The 24,888-nt window shown below is 40.9% G+C and overlaps 1 protein-coding gene across 1 annotated transcript in view; it reads left to right on the plus strand.

Moving 5' to 3' along the window:
* Window positions 1-24,888, plus strand: part of SHROOM4 (shroom family member 4) — a 144,701-nt gene that overhangs the window by 25,493 nt on the left and 94,320 nt on the right. Inside the window, 1 exon segment of the mRNA XM_049766904.1 lies at window positions 3,770-3,823. Within this exon segment, the coding sequence (XP_049622861.1) occupies window positions 3,770-3,823 (54 nt within the window).

Here is a 24,888-nt window from a genome sequence, read left to right on the forward strand (position 1 = left end):
CTGACAGAACTTTACAAGAAAAAACATCTAAGCCCATCAAAAAGTGGGGAGAAGAAATGGACAGACCTTTGACAAAGAAGAAATACAAATAGCCAAAAGGCACATGAAAAAATGCTCCTCATCACTAATCATCAAGGAGATGCAAATCAAAACAATGATGAGATGCCATCTCACACCACAGAGATTGGCACACATCACAAAGAACGAGAACAATCAGTGCTGGCGGGGATGTGGAGAGAAAAGAACTCTTATCCACTGCTGGTGGGAATGCCATCTAGTCCAACCTCTATGGAAAGCAATATGGAGATTTCTCAAAAACTGGAAATTGAGCTTCCATTCAACCCAGCTATTCCACTCCTAGAGATAAACCCTAGGAACACAAGAATACAACACAAACATCTCTTCCTCACACCTATATTTATTGCAGCCTATCCACAATAGCCAGGCTCTGGAAACAACCAAGATGCCCTTCAACAGATGAATGGCTAAAGAAACCTTGGTACATATACACTTTAAACTGTACTACAAAGCAATAGTTATCATAACTGCATGGTATTGGAATAAAGAGAGACCCTCAGATCAGTTGAATAGGCTTGAATACTCAGAGAATGTTCCCCAGACATACAATCACCTAATTTTTGATAAAGAAGCAAGAAATCATAACTGGAGCAAAGAAAGCCTCTTCAACATGTGGTCTTAGCACAACTGGCTAGCCCCTAGCAAAAAGTTGAAATTAGACCCCCAGCTAACATCATGTACGAAGGTAAAATCTAAATGGATTAAAGACCTTGATATCAGACCTCATATCATAAGGTAATAGAACAACATGTAGGTAAAACACTCCATGACATTGAGACTACAGCATCTTCAAGGAGGAAACTGCACTCTCCAAACAAGTGAAAGCAGAGATTAATAGATGGGAATATATTAAACTGAGAAGCTTCTGCACCTCAAAGGACATAGTGCCCAGGATACAAGAGCCCCCCACTGAGTGGGAGAAACTATTTACCCAATATCCATCAGATAAGGGCTAATATCCAAAATATACAAGGAGATGACAGAACTTTACAAGGAAAAAAACATCTAATCCCATCAAGAAATGGGGAGAAGAAATGGACAGACAATTTGATAAAGAAGAAATACAAATGGCCAAAAGGCACATGAAAAAAAGCTCCACATCACTATTCATCAGGGAGATGCAAATCAAAACAACTATGAGGTACCATTTCACACCACATCACAAAGAATGAGAACAAGCAGTGTTGGCGGGGATGTGGAGAGAAAGGAACTCTTATTCACTGCTGGTGGGAAATCCATCTAGTCCAACCTTTGTGGAAAGTGATATGGAGATTCTTTGAAAAACTGGAAATTGAGCTCCCATACAATCCAGCTATACCACTACTAGGAATATACCCTAGGAACACAAAAATACAATAGAAAAATCCCTTCCTTACACCTATATTCATTGCAGCACTATTTACTATAGCAAGACTCTGTAAACAAGCAAGATGCCCCTCAACAGAAGAATGGCTAAAGAAACTATGGTACATATACACAATGGAATATTATGCAGCTGTCAGGAGAGATGAAGTCATGAAATTTTCCTATACATGGATGTACATGGAATCTATTATGCAGAGTGAAATAAGTCAAAGAGAGAAAGACGCAGAATGGTCTCACTGCAATAATTTTTAAAGACAAAAGAGAGGAGGGCTGGAAGTTCCAGCTCACCTCATGAAGCTCACCACAAAGAGTGATAAGCTGAGTTAGAGAAATAACTACATTGAGAACTATCCTAACAATGAGAATGTATGAGGGAAATAGAAAGCCTGTGTAGAGTACAGACAGGGGTGGGGCGGGAAGGAAGGAGAATTGGGACATTGGTGATGGGAATGCTGCACTGGTGATAGGGGGTGTTCTTTACATGACAGAAACCCAAACACAATCATGTTTCTAATCAAGGTATTTAAATAAAATATTATTTAAAAAAGAATAATATTTAACCTTCTTTACCCTCAGCTTTTTTAATTTATTTATTTAAAGAAAATGTATCACATAGTTGACATAACTGACCATAATACAATTGTTTCAGGATGACAGAAATTGAAGTTATTAAATATAGTAAGAAAATAGAAAATATCAAAAGAAAAAAGAAAAGAAAAAAGTAATTGGGAAAAGAAGAGGAAAGTTCATTGGCATTTACATTAGTAAACATTATTGTATCACCAATAAAGTTCTTAATACCATAGCAGAAGAATCAGTATGCTCTTTTTTTAAATTTTTATTGTGACTGAAGTGCATTACACAGAATTATTTACAGTACATAGTGACAATGAATGAAAGGCACTTCCACCACCAATGTAATCCTCCCTCCACTCCTGCCCCCAGCATGTCTCCCATATCTCCAGCCCTCACCTCCCCCCAGAATACTAGTGTAACTGGTTTCCACTTTACAGCTTGTTGTAGATTGGGTATCTATTCTGCTGTCATTGACTTTGGGTCTGGTGTTCCAGTCTGATCATTTTTTATTTTCACTACATGTTCATATGACTGGTCCTGGTATCATCATTCCCCCCCTCAATTTATGAGGCTGAATAATTCAAGTTATGCGATTCTGTGCAACTTTCGTGGGAGTCCCCCGACCCGCGGGGGTGTGGAGATGAAAGTTGCTAGTTATTAGTGGGTTCACTCGAGCAGAACCGACCTGTAAAGAAGAACTAGAGAGATTAGTAAAAGAAGCCTTCAAGACAACACATGCTGTTCAAAAAGGGAAGTTTATTGTTGGGGGATCAGCTTTTAAGGGCTGAAACACGTCAGGGGTGTTACAAATTTTACACCAATCACAGTTACAAGCATTCATTAGCATAAATTGGGGCAGGTAGTAGGGAGGGGCAGAGGTAGACCTGAGCACGTTTTACTAAAAGGCATAAGATTCAAACAAAGTTTTTAATAATGTTTGCTAACACAAAGGCAAACTCTATATTTTTCTTTCTGGCTGGATATATTGGGCTGCTCTGAATTACTTTATTTTTGTCTATTTCCTTTGTTCTCAAGGCATGGGCCTTTTGGTCACGTGGGTGACCAGATTAGGAATTACTGAGGTGTCCTATGTCCCAGGTTTCATCAGCTAGGCTCCCCACAGTTCCCCCTTTACTGTAATAATAAAAGAAGAAGAGCGAAGTGGGTGGAGTCACCTGTCTTAGGTTATTTGGTGGGCTTCCAGTTCTGGACATGGCAACAAGAGACCAAATTAAAAGTTTTTGCGCGCAAAATATTAGGAATGCCATGTTTGCACCCAGACACTGGCACCAAACTATTCCCCGTCATGGGCATCTCCACAGCCAGGAGCAGAGCAAGCAGGGGCGTTTAGCCAGATACTCAAAACTCCTTAAAGCTCAGAGGTATATCCAAGGCTTCAAGTTCTTCGGGGTGCATTTAGGAGAGCCACTGATATTGGACCTATACTGAACATTAGGGCAATCTCAGTAACCGGATTTTTAACAAACTTGTGAGGCGACAGAATGCCTTGGGGCCAAAGGAAAAATTAGCAAAAAGCCAATGAAAGGACCGAATTAGGTAGCAGCTTAGACAGCCAGGATGAGGTAGAGGACCAATTTTTATATCAGGACTTATCTTAATCCCTCTGTCTATTTCTATCCTCTAGACTTTCCTCCACAAGTCCAATGCTATCTCTAGCTAAGCCAAGTTTATTTTAAAAAGCAACATTTTATTCTAAGGATGAAACAAATTTCCCCTTCCCTCAAAAAAGGTTAATTTTAAACCACGGCAGTTTTTCTGCTTTAATACTGCTAGGGATTGAACAGTTAAGTAGTGTAAACTTTTTCTAAGTTTGTAAACATTTTTAACAACAGTTATGAGGCATTAACAGATTTTAGAGTATGAACCAATGAATAGATTTTTGTGCTTACACCAGTAACACCCAGGCCTTTCAATAAGGCTGGGGTGGAGGCAATGTTTGTTTTTATACTGCAGCGGGAGAGAGACAAAGTTATATTTAAGAGGTAATAAGGCAATTTTTGATTTAACAGTTAATTTTGGCATTAAAACAACCAAAACACAGTAGTTCTAGGACTAAAGAAACAAATGTAAAACAATGGGGGAGATAAACCAGTGAAAACAGGCAAGAAACGTTGAATTGGGGGCAATTATGAACTGAAAGGAGAAATTAACGACAAGAATTTGATTACAATTTTAAATAGGGGGAATCATATTGGGTACCAAGGGGCAAAGTTCAAGTCCCACCACTAGTTTTAAAGTTAAGCCACGTTCTTGAAGCTTCATACCGCATCGCAGAAGGTTGGTGTTATTGGTGAAGTAAGGCAGGTCAAGGCAGCAATTTAGGCCGGTGAGGTGGGTGAATAGCAGGTACCGAAGGCGTCTGGGCGGAGGCGTTGATTATGACAAGGATGAGCTGAGAAGAGGAGGGGGGTTCGGAGGACAGCATGGGCTGGAAGGGTGGGGAAGCAGGCAGAGTTCTGAAGAGCTTCGGCGCCATAAAAGGGGAAGGGAAGGAACCAGAGGTGTTGTCAACGTCTTGCAAGGGAGAGTCAAGTGTAGCAAACAAATTAATGAAGCCTTGGTGCGAAGGGGGGTGGTTGGTGGCAGTGGGCATTAAGGACAGCCAGGCAGAGTACCAAATTCAGCATTGTCAAAGGTGGAGTTAGTCAGAAACAGGTCCGCAGGAATTGCAGCTAGCAGGTGGGGTGGCAGGCTTTTTTGAAGTGAATGAGGACAGGACTGCAGGAAGCTGTAGGAGGTCTATAAGAAAACAACTTGGCAGGAGGTAAAATGATTATTTTTGAATGCCACAGGAATGCCTTCTGACTTTTGCCAGACTTTAGCCTTAAAAAAATTTTATAATTAATGATAGCCAATTGTTCAAAAACTTTTAACCTGAACTTAAATGATTTTTTTTTTGCTACAAATTTATATTTTATAGGCCTTAAATTACACATAGCAGGAAAGTTGGGGATTGTAAAGTTCAGAAATTTTTCAGGGAAAAGTTATCCCGGATGGCCATTGAAAAATTTTGGATTTTACCATTCCCCACACTTTCTGCCATGCTGTTAGGACAAAGCTAGCTTAGCACAGGATTTTTTAGCAGGATTTTACAGTTAGTTAGATGACCAGACTAAGCCAGATAAAAAAAAATTAATTGAAATTTCAAAAATGGATAAGACTTTAAAAATTGTATTATTATGAAATGCAAAAATAACAAATAGACAAAACAAACAACACGAAACACAACATTGTGGCCACTTTCACACATAACACACACACATGAACAGACAAGAGGATTTATTTAAAACTTGCATTAGAAAAATTGACAAGCGCTTTTAAATATTTAGCCGGCATGTTTGTAAAAAAATTTTTTTAATGTAGCTGGAGTGGAACTTTGCTGAAAATAAATTTTAAGGTTTAGCTTTAACACAAAACATTTTTAAAACAATTCTAATTTGAAATTTAAAACATGAAGTAAAATGTTAGCAATTAAAAAAAATTTTGTTAAGTGAAATGGTTAGGGGAGCACTGAAGAAGGAGTTTCCACTGTGAAGTATGATATTATTTGCTGAAAATGAACAGGTTTGTTATAAATTGGTTTCACAGTAGAATAGTAAGACAGCTGTAATAAAGTGTTAAAATTTTTATGATTAAACACGAGAGCATGAACTATGATTATTAAAGGTATAAAAAACTGACCTTAAAAAATAACTGTTTTTACTTTGAAGACTTTAAGTGAATAATTTGTAAAAAATATTAGATACCAAATTAACAAAATGTTTAGACATTATAAAATATAAAGACATTTGATGCATTTTTACACCTAGAACTTAAGACCAAAATTATATTTGATACTAGTTAATTTGCTTTTATAATATTACTTATAAAATTAAATATATATATATTTTTATTAATACTAGATTTTTTTTTTACTTTGACACAAATGTACAGATTTGTATAATGTGCTGACCTTTAGAATACACTTAAAAGGATAGTTGTTGTAATGCAAAGGTAAAGAACAATTTCTTTAGCACAAAATTAAAACTAAGGGTATTATGAAGCACACCTGGGTGTTAACTGCAATAAAATTAACTATATTATTTAAAAAGGTTAACCACATTATTTTTAACATTTTTTTAAATACCTTAAGAATTAAAATAAATTTTCTAATAGAAATATAAAAAGACTCAGATTTTAATACCTGTGTGTACATTTAAATTTTTAAAACACCAAAAGGTTTTATGAATGGGGCGCTCTGGGGAGCTTTGGATCTGGGGCTGCTGCCTCGACATCCTCAGCCGGAGGGGCTGTGGGAGCTCCAGCAGCGAGCTAGAGCTAGCGGGGGGAGGGGTGTCCGCCCTGCTAGCTGATTGCTAAAATGGCAGCTGGCCAGGAAGGCAGGGGGGGAGAGCAAGGTTGTTGCCGAGTCTGCCTCCGGGGAGCTGAGGCGACAGCTCGAAGGGAGGGGTAAACGCTGGTAGAGAGAGAGCACATTTCTTTGAGTTTCCTTTGGAGAGATTGGGAGCCGGCACTGGAGGCCATTATTAAGTTTTCCCGAGCATTTTTCACAATCTGCAAGCTCTTAGGGTTAAGATTTGAGTTAACAATAATGCTTTTGAGCAGATCCAAAAATTTTAACAAGTTTCTTTAACTTTTAACCTTCCTACTTCTTAGTTCCTCTTGTATATAATAATTTTCGCCCCTTTACTCGGGCTGGTCCCCATCTTTACTCTGGGACTGTAATGGGGTGGCGGTTTTTACCTAGGCATTAGACTAACTAAATTACGTTGCTTTAATTTATTTTACCTGACGTAATTCAGCTCCGGACTCGTCGCACTCTGCCACCCGATCAGATTCTGTAACTCGAGCTCCCACGGGGCGCCACTCTGCAACTTTCGTGGGAGTCCCCCGACCCGCGGGGGTGTGGAGATGAAAGTTGCTAGTTATTAGTGGGTTCACTCGAGCAGAACCGACCTGTAAAGAAGAACTAGAGAGATTAGTAAAAGAAGCCTTCAAGACAACACATGCTGTTCAAAAAGGGAAGTTTATTGTTGGGGGATCAGCTTTTAAGGGCTGAAACACGTCAGGGGTGTTACAAATTTTACACCAATCACAGTTACAAGCATTCATTAGCATAAATTGGGGCAGGTAGTAGGGAGGGGCAGAGGTAGACCTGAGCACGTTTTACTAAAAGGCATAAGATTCAAACAAAGTTTTTAATAATGTTTGCTAACACAAAGGCAAACTCTATATTTTTCTTTCTGGCTGGATATATTGGGCTGCTCTGAATTACTTTATTTTTGTCTATTTCCTTTGTTCTCAAGGCATGGGCCTTTTGGTCACGTGGGTGACCAGATTAGGAATTACTGAGGTGTCCTATGTCCCAGGTTTCATCAGCTAGGCTCCCCACAATTCTGTTGGAGATAAAAAGTTAAGAAAAAGAGAAGAAAATTTTGGTATCAACTACCAAAAAATCATCAAATAATATCCACAAGAGTAAAAAAAGAAAGAAGTGGAAGAAAAAAGAAAAGGAAAATAATATCAAAAACAAACAAAACAAAACAAGAAAAAGGAATGCTGGAGTGACAGGGTTTGGTGTTCCCCCCACTTTTTTTGCATAGGCACAGTAAGTATTGGGGAAGGAAAGAAATTCCCATGGCCTAAGAGATTCAGGGTTTCTCCATTCTTCAAGCATACTGTTACGGGAACAACCACTGGCTCCATACATACTCATTGCCATATCCCAGGTTGTGTTTTTTTTTTTTTGTGGTGTCAGGAAACTTTCCTCTCGGTTGTGGATGAGAAAATCAGGCCACTGTAGCTAGAAATCTTGGTATTTGTGCAGGTCCTAGGACAAAATCTAGGATAGTATGCTCTTTTTTTAAATAGGAGATACAACTAAAAAAAAGATGTGTGTGGCAATTGTTTGCATAGGTACAGCAAAATATAAAAAAATGTAAAGAAAACCTTTGGCCTAAAAACAGGGAGACCTTACCCCTAAAGTATTTTGGCAAAAGACTAATTCCAGGCTCCAGGCACACTAGGTTGTCCAATCCCTTAGACCTTTTCTGTGGTCCCAGTAACAGATCCTTACCATCCCAGTTGTTGCTGTCAGTTTTCTGTAGTTATAATCCTGGTTTCTGTACAGGTCCTATGTCAAAGTCCAGGTGGTATGTAGCATATTCTGGTTTCATCTCCTCATTAGGTAACATTGCAGAGAATCCTTCCCTAAAAGCAGAATGTTGCTTTTCTGAGGTTGTCAGGAACCATCTTTGGAGTAAGTCAGTGCCATGGGTAGTGAGTGGAGCCTTCCTTGGTAGAATTTTTATTCCTGGTGGTAGTGTAGGAAACCATGTTTGTTTCTATAGATGGCATCCATGGTTCAGGGATGAATGGTCAATGTCTGATCAATTGAAGTCTAAGCCAAGTCACTATGCCAAGTGTACAGGATGTAAGGTTCCACTGCATATAAAATGTTGTGTTCCTATCTCTATTAGATTTATTTAGAACTTGTTTGCATATATAAACTTTTCTTACTTTAATGCGCCTATGCAAAAAGGAACAATGCCACAAGGTATTATTTGTGTATGTGGGGACTGAGGTATGAGGACCAACAATCCCCATAACCTTTTTCTTATATGACCTCTAAACAAAGACTTGTTTACTAGAATTCCATATTAAACAGATCCTGAGGATGGGGTAACTTGCCGCTACATATGAAAATATTCTATCATGGTTGTGCCTATTAAAGGAATATATCTAAAGAGATATTCAAAGGAGATTTTGAAATAGGTGTGGAAGGGGTAAGATCTGGAGCACAGCTGTAGCCTGTGATTTGGTTTTGTGGAGTCAAGGGAAGATGGCTCCTAGCAGTCACATGAGGAATATATTCAGGCAGGGGACTTCTCAGCCACCAAATCAGGTAGTAATCAAAAGTCCATGCTTAGGGGAGGTGAGGGGAGAGGGACTGCCAAGAGCAAATCAATAGCAGCTGAGTGTCAGTTTCTTCTCATGCTGAGAATCTATCTTTTCACTTTGAGAGCTGGTTGGCATCTGGCTGGGGTCTGGGAGAATATCCTGCTTCATGAAGAGTTAAGGACTGAGAGTAAAAATGGTTAAATATGGATAAATAACATGAAAGGCTAGTAGGGGGTTGTAAGGTGGTAAGCAAAGGGGGGGGAAGGAAGGGTTATCTATGATAGGGGAGAACATTATACAGCATAGACATTATATCTACTACATAGAACATTAGACTGACATTGGTATAGTGAACATGTACACTCATGTCCATACATCAGCAGAGACAGAGGATTGATCCATGGATTACATTTGAAAAGCTGATCTAGCTATATGAAACAGAAAACTTAACTGGAATAGAAAAGAAAAAAGTAAAGCTGGCAATTCTGGTGTAAAGGTTTTCCTATTTTTAGGGCAACCGTGGTTGGTGAGGGTGAACTTGACTGAAGAAAGGTTTCATAGATTAAGTTGTGAATAGAGCATTCTAAAAAACAATCAGTTTTCAAGTCTAAAAACTAAGTGACAATATAATGATCACTGTATGGGGAGACTATACAATGAAATTGATATTATATTATATATATATTTAAGACAAACATTAAACAGCCATTAGTATGACAAACATATATTTTCATGCATATGTATTGACAGACTCGATCGATCCATGGGTTACAATTGAAAAGCTGACCCAGGTAAAATAGAACATTCTTTTAAAAAATGAAGAGGGAGAGAGAAAAAAAAGAAATCAAAGTCAGCAAATATTTTTCATTTTCTGGTTCAATCCTGGTTGATGAGGGTCAACTTTACTGGGAGAAAGGCTTCCTAGATTAGATTGTGTACAGAGCATTCTAGAAATTCACGTGGTATGGTATTGAGCACTATATAGGGAGTATATACCATGGAGTATAATCCAGCTGCTCTTGGGCATGCCGTTTCTTTTCCTAGAAGCAACCTAAAATTATGAGCCTTATGGTATCATGGTTAACTACCGTAGTCACGCTGGCTGGTTTGGGAAATGAGGATTGATGAGGGATGACCCCACACACCCCCAAGACCGATCTGTCTGGCCATGCTAGACAGCCTGATTTCCACCCGGTGGGCAGGGTTTCTGCTAGTTTTCCCTTCCCCCACACCCCTCATGACCTCCCTGTCTAGCCATGCATGGGCTGCCTCACGGCCTTGCTGAAGGGGATAATTCTGGGGCCTGTCGTCTAGCATCCCCCTGCAGAGGCTTCCATGTCCCCAATTGAGAGCAGGTTTAATGATGCAGCTGTACCCTCAGTTCTTAACTCTTCAGGGACTGGAACCTTCCGCCCTGCCTCAGCAACCTGCCAGCCTGCTTTCAAAGTGAAAGGACAGCCTCCCAGACCGCCTGTCTCAGCCCTGGAAGAAGCTCCCACCACCGATTCCTGCTGATTCATCCTATGTGACCCCTTTTCTCCCAACTCCCCTCATGGACAGTTATTAGAGACCATATTCAGCTTCAGAGAGACCCTCAGCTCGAGGACACTACCTGATGCCTATTTTCTATTAATCCATTCTTAAACTCTATAAGACCATGGTGCAGAATGAAACAGTGCTTTGAATTTAATTCCCCCAGTCTATCTCCAATGACTTAAGAAAAATCTTGGGTTGGACATTTAGTGTGCTTGAATCCTGTAGTTGGTCTTATGACAGGATGCTTCATGGGTAAAGATACCCTGTTTTATAGGCCTTTCTAATTTCGTCAATGTTTTCTGCCTATACCAACACACACACACACACACACACACACACACACACACACAACCTGCCATACCCTTTTTATTTTACTTGTACCTTCTAAATAGGAGCTCCTGCCTTTTTCATAGAATTCTGGGGTGTGAATTGCTTTGTTTTACCTTATATTTCTGTATATTTCTATGAATTGAGAGAAAAAGAGGATGGACCCAGGGGCCATATGGTCTCAAGTGCATTGGTGGAGAAAATAAAAAGGTCAGAACTAAATACCCAAACCAAAGTCAACAAAAAATAGAATAGAGACCCAACCTATAACAATTGAAACTTAAAATGGACTTGTTACACTGGGATGCATGCTGGCACTATGGTGGAGAAAGGTTGACATGGTTGGTAGTAAAGGCACTAATTCACTGTCACTGTATGCATGAAATCCATATCTGAAGGACTTATAATTCAAAATGGTTTCAATTAAAAAAGAATAATATTTGACTTTTATTTTAGGGGAGATACTTAAAAATTTCAATTTCCTTACTTTGTGATTGGCCTATTTATGCTTTATAATTTCCCCTCACTCAGTTTTGGGAGATTATGTGTTTCCAGAAATCTGTCCATTTCTTCTATTTTCTCTAGCTTAACAAAGTACTATTGTTCATAATAAACATTCATGTTGTCTTGGATTTCTGGTGGTTCTATTGTATTTTCTCCCCTTTCATTTCTGGTCTAATTTATTTTAGCATATTCCTTTTTTTCCCTCTTATGTCTTGCCAATGGTTTGTCTATCTTGTTTATTCCTTCAATAAACTGACTTCTGTTTTAATCAATTCTGTTTTGTTTTTCTTGTTTTGATAGTTTATTTCTACTCTGGTTTTTATTATTTCTTTTTTTCTGCTTTTATTTGGGTTCCTTTGTTGTTGGTTTTCTAGATATTTCATGTATGGCTTTAGGTTGATTTTTTTTATTCTCTCTTTATGTAGGCCTGTATTGCTATGAGTTTCTGCTATGTCACATATATTTTGGTAATTCATTTCTTCATTATCAGTAGTCTAAAGAAATCTCTTTATTTCTTCCTTGATTTCCTCTTTGATCTAGCTACTGTTGATCAATATGTTATTTTGTCTCCAAAGTTTAGTTTTCTCCACATTTTCTTTTTACCACCAATCTTGATCTTTGTGGTATTATATGGTGCTTGGTATAATACTTGTTTGTGTATTTTGTAAGTTAGACTTATGTCCTAAAGTATGATCTATCCTAGAGGTTGTTCTGTTTGGACTTGAGAATGTCTATTCAGATTTTTACTCCCTACCCCTTTCTGTTAATAACAGTTCTGCAATTTTATTCCAAGTTTTCATTTCTTTTTATTCTATTCACATGCCAAATATAATTTTGATATACTTTTATTTTAGGCCAAACCCAGAGGTGCTCAGGGCTTATTCCTGGCTCTATTCTCAGGGTTCATTTCTGGTTGGCTTGAAGGACAGTATGAATTGCTAGCTATCAAGCCAGTGTCAGCCACACGCAAGGCAAACACCCAATCTGTTGTACTATCTCTCCTGCACCTATTTTATTTTGTTACGACAAGTAGTATAAGCCAAGAAAATTCAACAACAAGGAAACTACAAAAACCTCAAAATATCACTGACTAACTCTTGTGTCAATTAATGAATAAAGCGGTTAATAAAAATTATCAGGCGAGGGGCCAGAGAGATAGCATGGAGATAAGGCGTTTGCCTTGCATGCAGAGAGGGACAGTGGTTCTCATCCCGGCATCCCACATGGTTCTCTGAGCCTGCCAGGAGTGATTTCTGAGCTTAGAGCCAGGAGTAACCCCTGAGCGCTGCTGGGTGTGACCCAAAACCCCCCAAAAATTATCAGGCGAACAATGTGACATGATATGTGATCCCTTAGGATAGAGCATAAATAATCTGAACAGGAAAGTTCATCGTTGTATTTTTAAACAATCTAACCTTGTACCTGAAGGAATTTGAAAAAGGAAGTAACAGAACCAACTCAGCAGAAGGAAGAAAATAATAAATATAGAGCAGAAATAAACAAACTAGAAACAAAAAATAATGATAGAAAATTTTAGTGAAACCAAGTGTAGGTTCTTTGGAAGTATCAATAATATTGATTAACTAATTACTAGTTTCATTCATCAATGCAAAAAAGAGGAAAAATTTATATAAAAAAGAACCATAAGTAAAATATTATTAAAATAGAGTGCTCTGGGGCCGGGTGGTGGCGCTGAAGGTAAGGTGTCTGCCTTGCCAGCGCTAGCCTAGGACGGACCGCGGTTCGATCCCCCGGTGTCCCATATGGTCCCCCAAGCCAGGAGCGACTTCTGAGCGCATAGCCAGGAGAGTAACCCCTGAGCGTCAAACGGGTGTGGCCCAAAAACCAAAAAAAAAAAAAAATACAGTGCTCTGCCCATCTAGCTGAGAAGTGGTCATGGTAGTGAGCCAGGGCCTCAGGCTTAATGGGTGAGCTGAAGCCTGAGGAAATGATGATCTAGTGGTAGGAGTCAACTTGCTGGCTTGGTAGCCCCAGCACTGCAGTTAAGGAAATTGGATCCTAAAGTCATCATGTACTTCTTGCAACATTGCACCAGTAATTGGTTAAGTCAGGCTTCCTTCCCAGAAAATTCTATCTCCAAATTCCCCAGACCAGCTGAAATATTGGGCACTCTAAAGAAGAGGCAACTTTACTTTGAAATTCTGGATGACACTGTGTTTCCTTTTCCTGCCCAGTGGACAATATGGGATGCTGGGGATCAAATCTAGGACTGCCATATGCAAAGCAAATGATCTACTCTCTGTGTTATTGCTCAGACCCATGGGTTTTATAGTTTTATTTAAATAAAATCTTTTTAAGCACCATTATTACAAGCATGATTGTAGTTGGGTTTTAGTCATAAAGAGAACACCCCCTTCACCAGTGCAACCTACCATCAATGACCCCTCCCTCCTTCTCCATCTCTGCCTGTATTTTTTAATTTTATTATTTAAACAAATTTATTACATACATGATTGTGTTTGGGTTTTAGTCATGTAAAGAACACCACCCATCACCAGTGCAACATTCCCATCACCAATGTCCAAAATCTCCCTCCTCCCCACATGACACCCGCCTGTACTCTAGACAGGCTTTCCATTTCCCTCATACATTCTCATTATTAGGACAGTTCAAAATGTAGTTATTTCTCTAACTAAACTCATCACTCTTTATGGTGAGCTTCCTGAGGTGAGCTGGAACTTCCAGCTCTTTTCTCTTTTGTGTCTAAAAGTTATTATTGTAAGAATGTCTTTCATTTTTCTTAAAACCCATAGATATGCCGGAGAGATAGCATGGAGGTAAGGCATTTGCCTTTCATCCAGGAGGTCATCGGTTCGAATCTCGGCGTCCCATATGGACCCCCGTGCCTGCCAGGAGCAATTTCTGAGCCTGGAGCCAGGAATAACCCCTGAGCACTGCTGGGTGTGACCCAAAAAGCCACACACACACAAAAAAAAAAAACCATAGATGAGTGAGACCATTCTATGTTTTTCTCTCTCTCTCTGACTTATTTCACTCAGCATAATAGATTCCATGTACATCCATGTATAGGAAAATTTCATGACTTCGTCTCTCCTGACAGCTGCATAATATTCCATTGTGAATATGTACCACAGTTTCTTTAGCCATTCATATGTTGAAGGGTATCTTGGCTGTTTCCAGAGTCTTGCTATGGTAAATAGTGCTGCAATGAATATAGGTGTAAGGAAGGTATTTTGTATTGTATTTTTATGTTCCTAGGGTATATTCCCAGGAGTGGTATAGCTGGGTCATATGGGAGCTCGATTTCCAGTTTTTGGGGGAATCTCCATATTGATTTCCATAAAGGTTGAACTAGACAGCAATCCTACCAGCAGTGGATAAGAGGTCCTTTCTCTGCACATCCCCACCAATACTGCTTGTTCTCATTCTTTGTGATGTGTGCCAATCTCTAGGGTGTGAGGTGGTACCTCAAAGTTGCTTTGATTTGCATATCCCTGATGATTATTTATGTGGAGCATTTTTCATGTGTCTTTTGGCCATTTATATTTCTTCTTTGTCAAAGTGTCTGTCCATTTCTTCTCTTCATTTTTTGATGAGATTAGATTTTTTTTTCTTGTAAATTTCTATCAGTGCCTTGTATATTTTGGAGATTAGCCCCTTGTCTGATGGGTATTGGGTGAATAATTTCTCCCACTCAGTGGGGGGCTCTTGTATCCCGGTCGCTATTTCCTTTGAGGTGCAGAAGCTTCTCAGCTTAATATATTCCCATCTGTTAATCTCTGCTTTCACTTGCTTGGAGAGTGCAGTTTCCTCTTTGAAGATGCCTTTAGTCTCAATGTCCTGGAGTGTTTTACCTATGTGTTGTTCTATATATCTTATGGTTTGGGGGCTGATATCGAGGTCTTTAATCCATTTGGATTTTACCTTCGTACATGATGTTAGCTGGGGGTCTAAGTTCAATTTTTTGCAAGTGGCTATCCAATTGTGCCAGCACCACTTGTTGAAGAGGCTTTCCCTGCTCCATTTAGGATTTCCTGCTCCTTTATCAAAAATTAGGTGATTGTATGTCTGGGGAACATGCTCTGAATATTCAAGCCTATTCCACTGATCTGAGGTCCTGTCTTTATTCCAATACCATGCTGTTTTGATAACTATTGCTTTGTAGTAAAGTTTAAAGTTGGGTAAAGTAATTCCTCCCATATTCTTTTTCCCAGTAATTGCTTTAGCTATTCTAGGATGTTTATTGTACCAAATGAATTTCAAAAGTGCATGATCAACTTCTTTGAAGAATTTCATGGGTATCTTTAGAGGGATCACATTAAATCTGTACAATGCTTTGGGGAGTATTGCCATTTTAATGATGTTAATCCTGCCAATCCATGAGCAGGGTATGTGCTTCCATTTCCGCGTGTCCTCTTTTATTTCTTGGAGCAGAGTTTTATAGTTTTGTTTGTATAGGTCCTTCACATTTTTAGTCAAGTTGATTCCAAGATATTTGAGTTTGTGTGGCACTATTGTGAATGGGGTTATTTTTTTTTTGTTTTTTTTTTGGGGGGGGGGGTTGTGCCACACCCGGCATTGCTCAGGGGTTACTCCTGGCTGTCTGCTCAGAAATAGCTCCTGGTAGGCACGGGGGACCATATGGGACACCGGGATTCGAACCAACCACCTTTGGTCCTAAATCAGCTGCTTGCAAGGCAAATGCCACTGTGCTATCTCTCCGGTCCCAGGGTTGTTTTCTTAATGTCCATTTCTTTCTTATTACTATTGGTGTATAGAAAAGTGATTAATTTTTGTGTGATAATTTTGTAGCTTGCCACCTTGCTATATGAGTCTATTGTTTCTAGAAGCTTTTTCGTAGAAACTTTAGGGTTTTTTAGGTAGAGTATCATGTCATCTGCAAAAAGCGAGAGCTTGACTTCTTCCTTTCCTATCTGGATTCCCTTGATATCTTTTTCTTGCCTAATCACTATAGCATGTACTTCCAGTGCTATGTTGAATAGGAGTGGTGATAGAGGACAGCCTTGTCTTCTGCCAGAATTTAGAGGAAAGGCTTTCAGTTTTCTCCATTGAGGACAACATTTGCTTCTGGCTTGTGATAGATGGCCTTAACTATATTGAGAAAGGTTCCTTCCATTCTCAACTTGCTAAGAGTTTTGATCAAGAATGGGTGTTGGACCTTATCAAATGCTTTCTCTGCGTCAATTGATATGATCATGTGATTTGTATTTTTCTTGTTGTTGATGTTGTGTATTATGTTGATAGATTTATGGATGTTAAACCAGCCTTGTATTCCTGGAATGAAACCTACTTGATCGTAGTTGATGATCTTCTTAATGAGGCATTGAATGCCATTTGCCAGGATTTTGTTGAGGATCTTTGCATCTGTATTCATCAGCGATATTGGTCTGTAACTTTGTTTTTTGGTAGTACCTCTGTCTGGTTTAGGTATCAAGGTGATGTTGGCTTCATAAAAGCTATTTGTAATTGTTCCTGTTTTTTCAATTTCATGAAAGAGTCTTGCCAGTATTGGTAGAAGTTCATTTTGAAAGGTTCGAAAGATTTCATTAGTAAATCCATCTGGGCCTGGACTTTTGTTTTTTGGCAGACATTTGATTGCTGTCTTAATTTCCTCAATAGTGATTGGTGTGTTTAGATATGCTACATCCTCTTCATTCAACCGTGGAAGATTATAAGAGTCCCAAAATTTATCCATTTCTTCCAGGTTTTCATTTTTAGTGGCATAGAGTTACTCAAAGTAGTTTCTGGTTACCCTTTGGATCTCTACCATATCAGTAGTGATCTCTCCTTTTTATTCCTAATACGAGTTATCAAGTTTATCTTTCTCTTTCTTTGTTAATTTTGCCAGTGGTCTATCAATCTTGTTTATTTTTTTAAAGAACCAACTTCTGCTTTTGTTGATCTTTTGGATTGTTTTTCGGGTTTCCACTTCATTGATTAATGCTCTCCACTTTGTTATTTCCTTCTGTCTCCCTATTTTTGGGTCCTTTTGTTGAGTACTTTCTAATTCTATGAGCTGCGCCATTAAGCTATTCAGGTATGCCCTTTCTTCTTTCCTGATGTGTGCTTGCAAAGCTATAAATTTTCCTCTCAGTACCGCTTTTGTTGGGTCCCATAGGTTTTGATAGTTTGTATTCTCCATTGTCATTTGTTTCTAGAAAAGTTTTGATTTCCTCTTTTATTTCATCTCGGACCCACTGGTTATTCAGTATTAGGCTTTAACTTCCAGGTATTAAAGTTTTTCTTCTGTGTCCCTTTGTGGTTCACATATAATTTCAGGGCATTGTGGTCAGCGAAGTCAGCCTGCAAAATTTCTATCCTCTTGATATTATGGAGGTATGTTTTATGTACTAGCATGTAGTATATCTTGGAGAATGTCCCATGTACATTATAGAAGAATGTGTATTCGAGCTTCTGGGGGGTGGAGTGTCCTGTATATATCTACTAGGCCTCTTTCTTCCATATTTCTGTTCAGGTCAAGTATATTCTTGTTGGGTTTCAATCTGGTTGATCTGTCAAGTGTTGACAATGCTGTGTTGAGGTCTCCCACAATTATTGTGTTGTTATTGATATTATTTTTCAGATTTGTCAACAATTGTATTAAATATTTTGCTGGACCCTCACTTGGTGCATATAAGCTTACGAGAGTGATTTCTTCCTGCTGTACGTATCCCTTGATTAATACAAAATGTCCATCTTTGTCCCTTACAACTTTCCTAAGTATAAAGTTTGCATCATCTGATATTAGTATGGCCACTCCAGCTTTTTTATGGGTGCTGTTTGCTTGGATGATTTTCCTCCAGCCTTTTATTTTGAGTCTATGTTTGTTCTGACTATTCAGGTGCATTTCTTGTAGGCAGCAGAAGGTTGAATTGATAGTGCCATCTTTATATCAAAGTTTGGTGTGTGTTGGTCAGTCTTGTCTTAAAGTAGGCCGTTCAGTTTTTCTTTTAAGAATGGTTTTGAGTCTGTAAAGTTTCTGAGCTGTTGTTTGTCTCTGAAACCATGTATTGTTCCTTCAAACCTGAAAGTGAGTTTTGCTGGGTGCAGTATTCTAGGCGAGGCATTTATTTCATTGAGTTTTGTCACTATATCCCACCACTGCCTTCTGGTATTGAGTGTTTCAGGTGACAGGTCTGCAGTAAATCTCAAGGGTGTTTCCTTGAATGTAATTTCTCTTTTCGATCTTGCTGCTTTCAGAATTCTGTCCCTATCTATAGGATTCATCATTGTGACTAGGATGTGTCTTCAGGTGTTTTATCTGGGGTCTCTTTTAGTTGCTGCTCTTCGGGCATGCAGGATTTGATCACATGTATTCATTAGCTCTGGTAGTTTTTCTTTAATGATGTTCTTGACCGTTGCTTCTTCCTGGAGATTTTCTTCCTGGTTCTCTGGGACTCCAATGATTCTTAAATTTTTACTGTTGAGCTTATCATAGACTTCTATTTTTATCTGTTCCCATTCTTTGAGTAATTTTTCCATTGTTTCATTTTTGCTTTCAGGCTTTTTCCAATTTTTTCTGATGTATAGAATTGTTATTCATCTCATCTTCTAGTGTACTAATTCTATTCTCAGCTGTTGTTAACCCGTGTGAAAGCTCAACCATGTTTTTCTTTAATTCATCTACTGAGTCTATCAGACCTGTTATTTGACCTGAAAAATCAGTTTGGTGTTTTCTGATTTCTATCTTCATATTGTCTTGATTCTTATTAGTGTTCTCTTCTATAGTTTGTTTGAGTTCTCTGAACATCTTCCATATTGCGATTCTAAACTCCTTATCTGAGAGACTGACTAGTGGTTGGTCATGTTTAAGTCATCAGAGTTGCCATTGTTATTCTCTATGTCTGGTGCTGACCTGCATTGTTTTCCCATTGTTTCACACTTGTTTTGTGGGTTTTTCTACGTGTTGTGGTTGTATTCATTGGCTAAATGCTGTGCATGGCCGGGAAGTGAAGCATAGCGGCCATGCTCCTCTGGCTCCACCCTTTCTGGGCTTGTAAACTCACCTCCAGGGAAGGCTCCGGGGAAGGCGAGCTGTCCACAGATGGGCCACACACATGATGAAATCAGGCCGAAGATGGAGCACAGCACAGAAGACAGGCAGATAGGGGTGCTGGCATTTGAGTTCCAGCAGAGTTCAGTGGCTTCTCCTTTCTGGGATTGTAAACTCACCTCCAGGGAAGGCTCCAGGGAAGGCAAGCCATCCACAGATGAGCCACACACAGGATGAAATCAGGCCGAAAATGGAGCACAGCACAGAAGACAGGCAGATAGGGGTGCTGGCATCTGAGTTCCAGCAGAGTTCAGCGGCTTCTCCTTTCTAGGCATGTAAGCTCACCTCCAGGGAAGGTTCCAGGGAAGGTGAGCTGTCTGCAGATGAGCCACACACAGGATGAAATCAGGCCGAAAATGGTGCACAACACAGAAGACAGGCAGATATGGGTGCTGGCATCTGACTTCCAGCAGAGTTCAGCGGCTTCCCCTTTCTGGGCTTGTAAAGTCAGCCATTTCTTATTCACTCACTTGCTCGCTGGGTAGCTTCAGAATGCAGTTTTTTTGAGGGGGTTCACTTCCTATGGCTCTGAGGAGAGATTCAAGAATTCAGGAAAGAAAGAGGAGCACAGGACAGGTTTCCTCAGAAAAAGCACAGCAGGACAGAGACTCCACAGGTGAAGCAATCAGCACTTCACCTGGCAGTCCCGACAACCAGCCATTTCTTGCTCACTCACTTGCTCGCTGGGTAGCTTCAGAATGCAGTTTTTGGGGGGATTCGCTTCTCAGATCTCTGAGGAGAGCTTGAAGGATTCAGGAAAGAGAGAGGAGCACAGGACAGGGTTCTCTTTAGGCCCTCAGTTTCCTCAGAAGAAGCACAGGAGGGCGGCAACTCTGCAGGTGAAGCAATCAACACTTCACCCGGCAGTCCCCACAGCCATCCATTTCTTACTCACTCACTTGCTCACTGAGTAGCTTCAGAATGCAGTTTTGGGGGGATTCACTTCCCAGGGCTCTGAGGAGAGCTCCAAGGATTCAGGAAAAAGAGAGGAGCACAGGACATGGTTCTCTTTAGGTCCTCAGTTTCCTCAGAAGAAGCACAGCAGGGCGGAGACTCCACAGGTGAAGGAATCAGCACTTCACTTGGCAGTCCCCACAGTCAGCCATTTCTTACTCACTTGCTCGATGGGTAGCTTCCTCTGCCTGTATTTTTTACAATTGCTTTATTAGATGTGAGTATGCACAAGTACATCACATATTTTATACAAGTTGAACCACATCCCTAGCCTCCTCCTCTTTTATTGTCTTCTTTCTTTTCTTTTTCTTTTTCCTCTTTTTATTCCTCTTCCTTTTCTTTTTCCTCCTCTTCTTCCTCCTCTTCTTCATCTTTTTCTTCTTTCTCTTCTTCCCCTTCTTCTTACTCTTTTTTGCCTTCTTCTTCTTCCTCTTCTTCCCCTCTTCATCCTCTTTTTTCTTCTTCCTCTTCTCGTTCTTCTTTTTCCACTTCTTCCTCCTCTTCCTCTTTTCACTCTTACACCAATCCTCTTACTATTATTCTCTTCCTGGTCTCTGGGACTCTAATGATTCCTATGTTGTTTCTGTTGAGTTTATCAAAGACTTCTATTTTCATCTGTTCACATTCTCTGAGTAGTTTATACATTGTCTGATAATTTGCTCTAAGGTTCTATTCCAATCTCTTCTGCTGTATGGAGTTGTTCTGAATCTCATCCTCTGACTCACAGACCCTGTTTGCATTACTCCATTGGACAGGCTTTCCATTGAGATTTTCAATTCAACTACTGAGATTTTCAGACCTGTCATGTCAGTATGAAGTTTTCTAATTTTGATCTTCATATCCTCTTGATTCTTATTTATATTCCATACAAGTCTATCTGTGCTTTCTTTGAGGTCCAGGAACATCCTCCATATTTCTTCTCTAAACATCTTATCTGAGAGGATTAGGTATCCTAATCCTAAACAGCTAGGTGCTGTTTGGTAATTTTCGGGTCATCAGAATTGCCACCTTCATTCTTTATACAAAGGGTTGTCCTGCATTTTTTCCCCATAGTGACTCTTGAAGTGTGGTTTTTACTATGTGATGTAGGATTCAGGAGCTAAAAGATATGCATAGAGGCAAAGAAAAGTGAAGCAGCTGCGCTCCTCTGGCTCCATCCAAAAAGCAGGCAGGGAACAAGGCAGCAGTCCTTTATAATGGCTCTCTTATGACCAAACACACAGCAGGAATCAGTCCCCATGTTTGTTGTGTGGGAGATCTTACCAGGTTTTGATCCTGGAGAGATTATGTTCTTTGGTGTCTTCTGAGCTGCCTCTGAAGAAAGAAGGCAGAAAGCAGTGCAGCCATCATTTATAATGACTCTCTTGTGCCCAAGCACACGGCAGAAATTAGCCCCCACATTTGTTGGGTGGGGACATCTTACCAGGTTTGGGTCCTGGAGAGTTTATTCCGATAGCAATTTCTGAGCACATGTCCAAGAGTAATCCCTTAAGTTTGTTCTATTCCAATCCCCCGGCCATGCCAATACAATCACAGGAGACACACGGAGGCACGGAATTGGGCTGGGATGTGAACAGTCACTAGGGCCATGGGGGAAAAAGATGGAATAAAGCTAGGCTGCATGAAATACCCAGGCTTGACTTTACCAGCACCCGAAGCCTCTGCCATGTAGGCCAGCACCAGGAGGGCCATGGTCAGGTAAGGTTGGGCATGAAACCAAGAGGACGAAGGTTGTAGGGAGATGGAGTGACAGGGGTTGCCATGCAGTAGCCTATCCAGAAGGAGCCTGTGGCTGGAAGCTAGGCCTAGGCTAGGCCTAGCAGCAGGAACCTCGGGGCTTCACAATTTGGCCTTTGCATGCCTTTTCCCTCCAACCACTGGACAGTTCCCCTCAGTCTATGCCTTAGTCCCAGATACCTCTGCCACCACTTCCCACTCCCACCACTGCCTATGCCACTGCCAGCTTGTATAATTTTTATGTAATGATTGCCTGTTAATTAATTTTCAGATCACTATCATGGTACCCAAATTAAATCAAAATAAGGCTAAAGATTTTTTTATGTACAATCCCAAAGGATTAAATACATAGTAGAATGCACAAGTGATACACTCCAGGTCCTAAAATGTTTTTAGATTCAACTTCATCGGTGAAGAAGACCAAATTAAGAATAGAAAAATAATTTTCAGGGAGGGACTTCAGAGCATAAAAACCGGCTAAGCTTTGCAAAAGCCGGCTCCCTGTGTGTGACACCAGGCGGGGAAAATCCGCGAAAGTACACCGGCCCAGTGGGGCTCAACTGTGAAAGACTGTGAGTGTGACCTGTCTATGTCTGTCTACTGTCCTCTTGCGTGAAACTCTTGCGAGTGGGGCAAGGAGAGGCTCCAGAAACCTCGCTCGCCCAGACGCCATTTTCAGGGAGGGACTTCAGAGCATAAAAACCGGCTAAGCTTTGCAAAAGCCGGCTCCCTGTGTGTGACACCAGGCGGGGAAAATCCGCGAAAGTACACCGGCCCAGTGGGGCTCAACTGTGAAAGACTGTGAGTGTGACCTGTCTATGTCTGTCTACTGTCCTCTTGCGTGAAACTCTTGCGAGTGGGGCAAGGAGAGGCTCCAGAAACCTCGCTCGCCCAGACACCATTTTCAGGGAGGGACTTCAGAGCATAAAAACCGGCTAAGCTTTGCAAAAGCTGGCTCCCTGTGTGTGACACCAGGCGGGGAAAATCCGCGAAAGTACACCGGCCCAGTGGGGCTCAACTGTGAAAGACTGTGAGTGTGACCTGTCTATGTCTGTCTACTGTCCTCTTGCGTGAAACTCTTGCGAGTGGGGCAAGGAGAGGCTCCAGAAACCTCGCTCGCCCAGACGCCATTTTCAGGGAGGGACTTCAGAGCATAAAAACCGGCTAAGCTTTGCAAAAGCCGGCTCCCTGTGTGTGACACCAGGCGGGGAAAATCCGCGAAAGTACACCGGCCCAGTGGGGCTCAACTGTGAAAGACTGTGAGTGTGACCTGTCTATGTCTGTTTACTGTCCTCTTGCGTGAAACTCTTGCGAGTGGGGCAAGGAGAGGCTCCAGAAACCTCGCTCGCCCAGACGCCATTTTCAGGGAGGGACTTCAGAGCATAAAAACCGGCTAAGCTTTGCAAAAGCCGGCTCCCTGTCTGTGACACCAGGCGGGGAAAATCCGCGAAAGTACACCGGCCCAGTGGGGCTCAACTGTGAAAGACTGTGAGTGTGACCTGTCTATGTCTGTCTACTGTCCTCTTGCGTGAAACTCTTGCGAGTGGGGCAAGGAGAGGCTCCAGAAACCTCGCTCGCCCAGAAGCCATTTTCAGGGAGGGACTTCAGAGCATAAAAACCGGCTAAGCTTTGCAAAAGCCGGCTCCCTGTGTGTGACACCAGGCGGGGAAAATCCGCGAAAGTACACCGGCCCAGTGGGGGTCAACTGTGAAAGACTGTGAGTGTGACCTGTCTATGTCTGTCTACTGTCCTCTTGCATGAAACTCTTGCGAGTGGGGCAAGGAGAGGCTCCAGAAACCTCGCTCGCCCAGACTCCATTTTCAGGGAGGGACTTCAGAGCATAAAAACCGGCTAAGCTTTGCAAAAGCCGGCTCCCTGTGTGTGACACCAGGCGGGGAAAATCCGCGAAAGTACACCGGCCCAGTGGGGCTCAACTGTGAAAGACTGTGAGTGTGACCTGTCTATGTCTGTCTACTGTCCTCTTGCGTGAAACTCTTGCGAGTGGGGCAAAAAGAGGCTCAGAGGAGCACGGCCGCTCCGCTTCGCTATGCGGCCGTGCACTCTTTCTAAGGAAAGAACTCCATTGCAACAAGAAGGAAAAATCACACTAAGAACGGCGCTATATCACAGAAGCAAACATTTCTCTCTGGACTGTCTTCTCTGTTGCATGCTCGGGCCTAAGATTTGACCCAGTGTGAGGCTTCATCCACGGAGGACTCCCCTCCCTTAGAGGCAAGTCAGCCCATCCAGAAAGGGAGGAGCCAGAGGAGTGTGCTGCCTACATCATATAGACAATGAATACCACCAAAACACGTAGAAAAACCAACAATACAAGTGTGACAATGGGGAAACAACGCAGGCCAGCATCAGACATAGAGAATGAAGATGACAATTCTGAGGACCAGATAATGACTGAACAACTAATCAACCTCTCAGATAAGGACTTTAGACTAGCAGTATGGAAGATGCTCAACAGACTCCAAGAAACCATGGATCGAGTTGAACAGAACACTAATAAGAACCAAGAAAATATGAAGGCAGAAATCACAAAACTCCAAACTGAAATAACATGTCAACTAACAGGACTGAAAAAGTCAGTAAACGATGTGAATGACAAAATGGATAAGCTCTGGGACAGGGTATCAGAAGCTGAGAATAGACTTGGTGCTGTGGAAGATGAGATACATAACAATTCCATACAGCAGGAGAGAATGGACAAAAAACTTAAAGCAAATGAGCAGACAATGGAAAAATTAGTCAAAGAATGGGAACAGACGAAAATAGAAGTCTATGATAAGATCAACAGAAACAACTTAAGAATCATTGGAATCCCA

The sequence above is a fragment of the Suncus etruscus genome, chromosome X (assembly GCF_024139225.1).
Source record: "Suncus etruscus isolate mSunEtr1 chromosome X, mSunEtr1.pri.cur, whole genome shotgun sequence".
NCBI lineage: Eukaryota > Metazoa > Chordata > Mammalia > Eulipotyphla > Soricidae > Suncus > Suncus etruscus.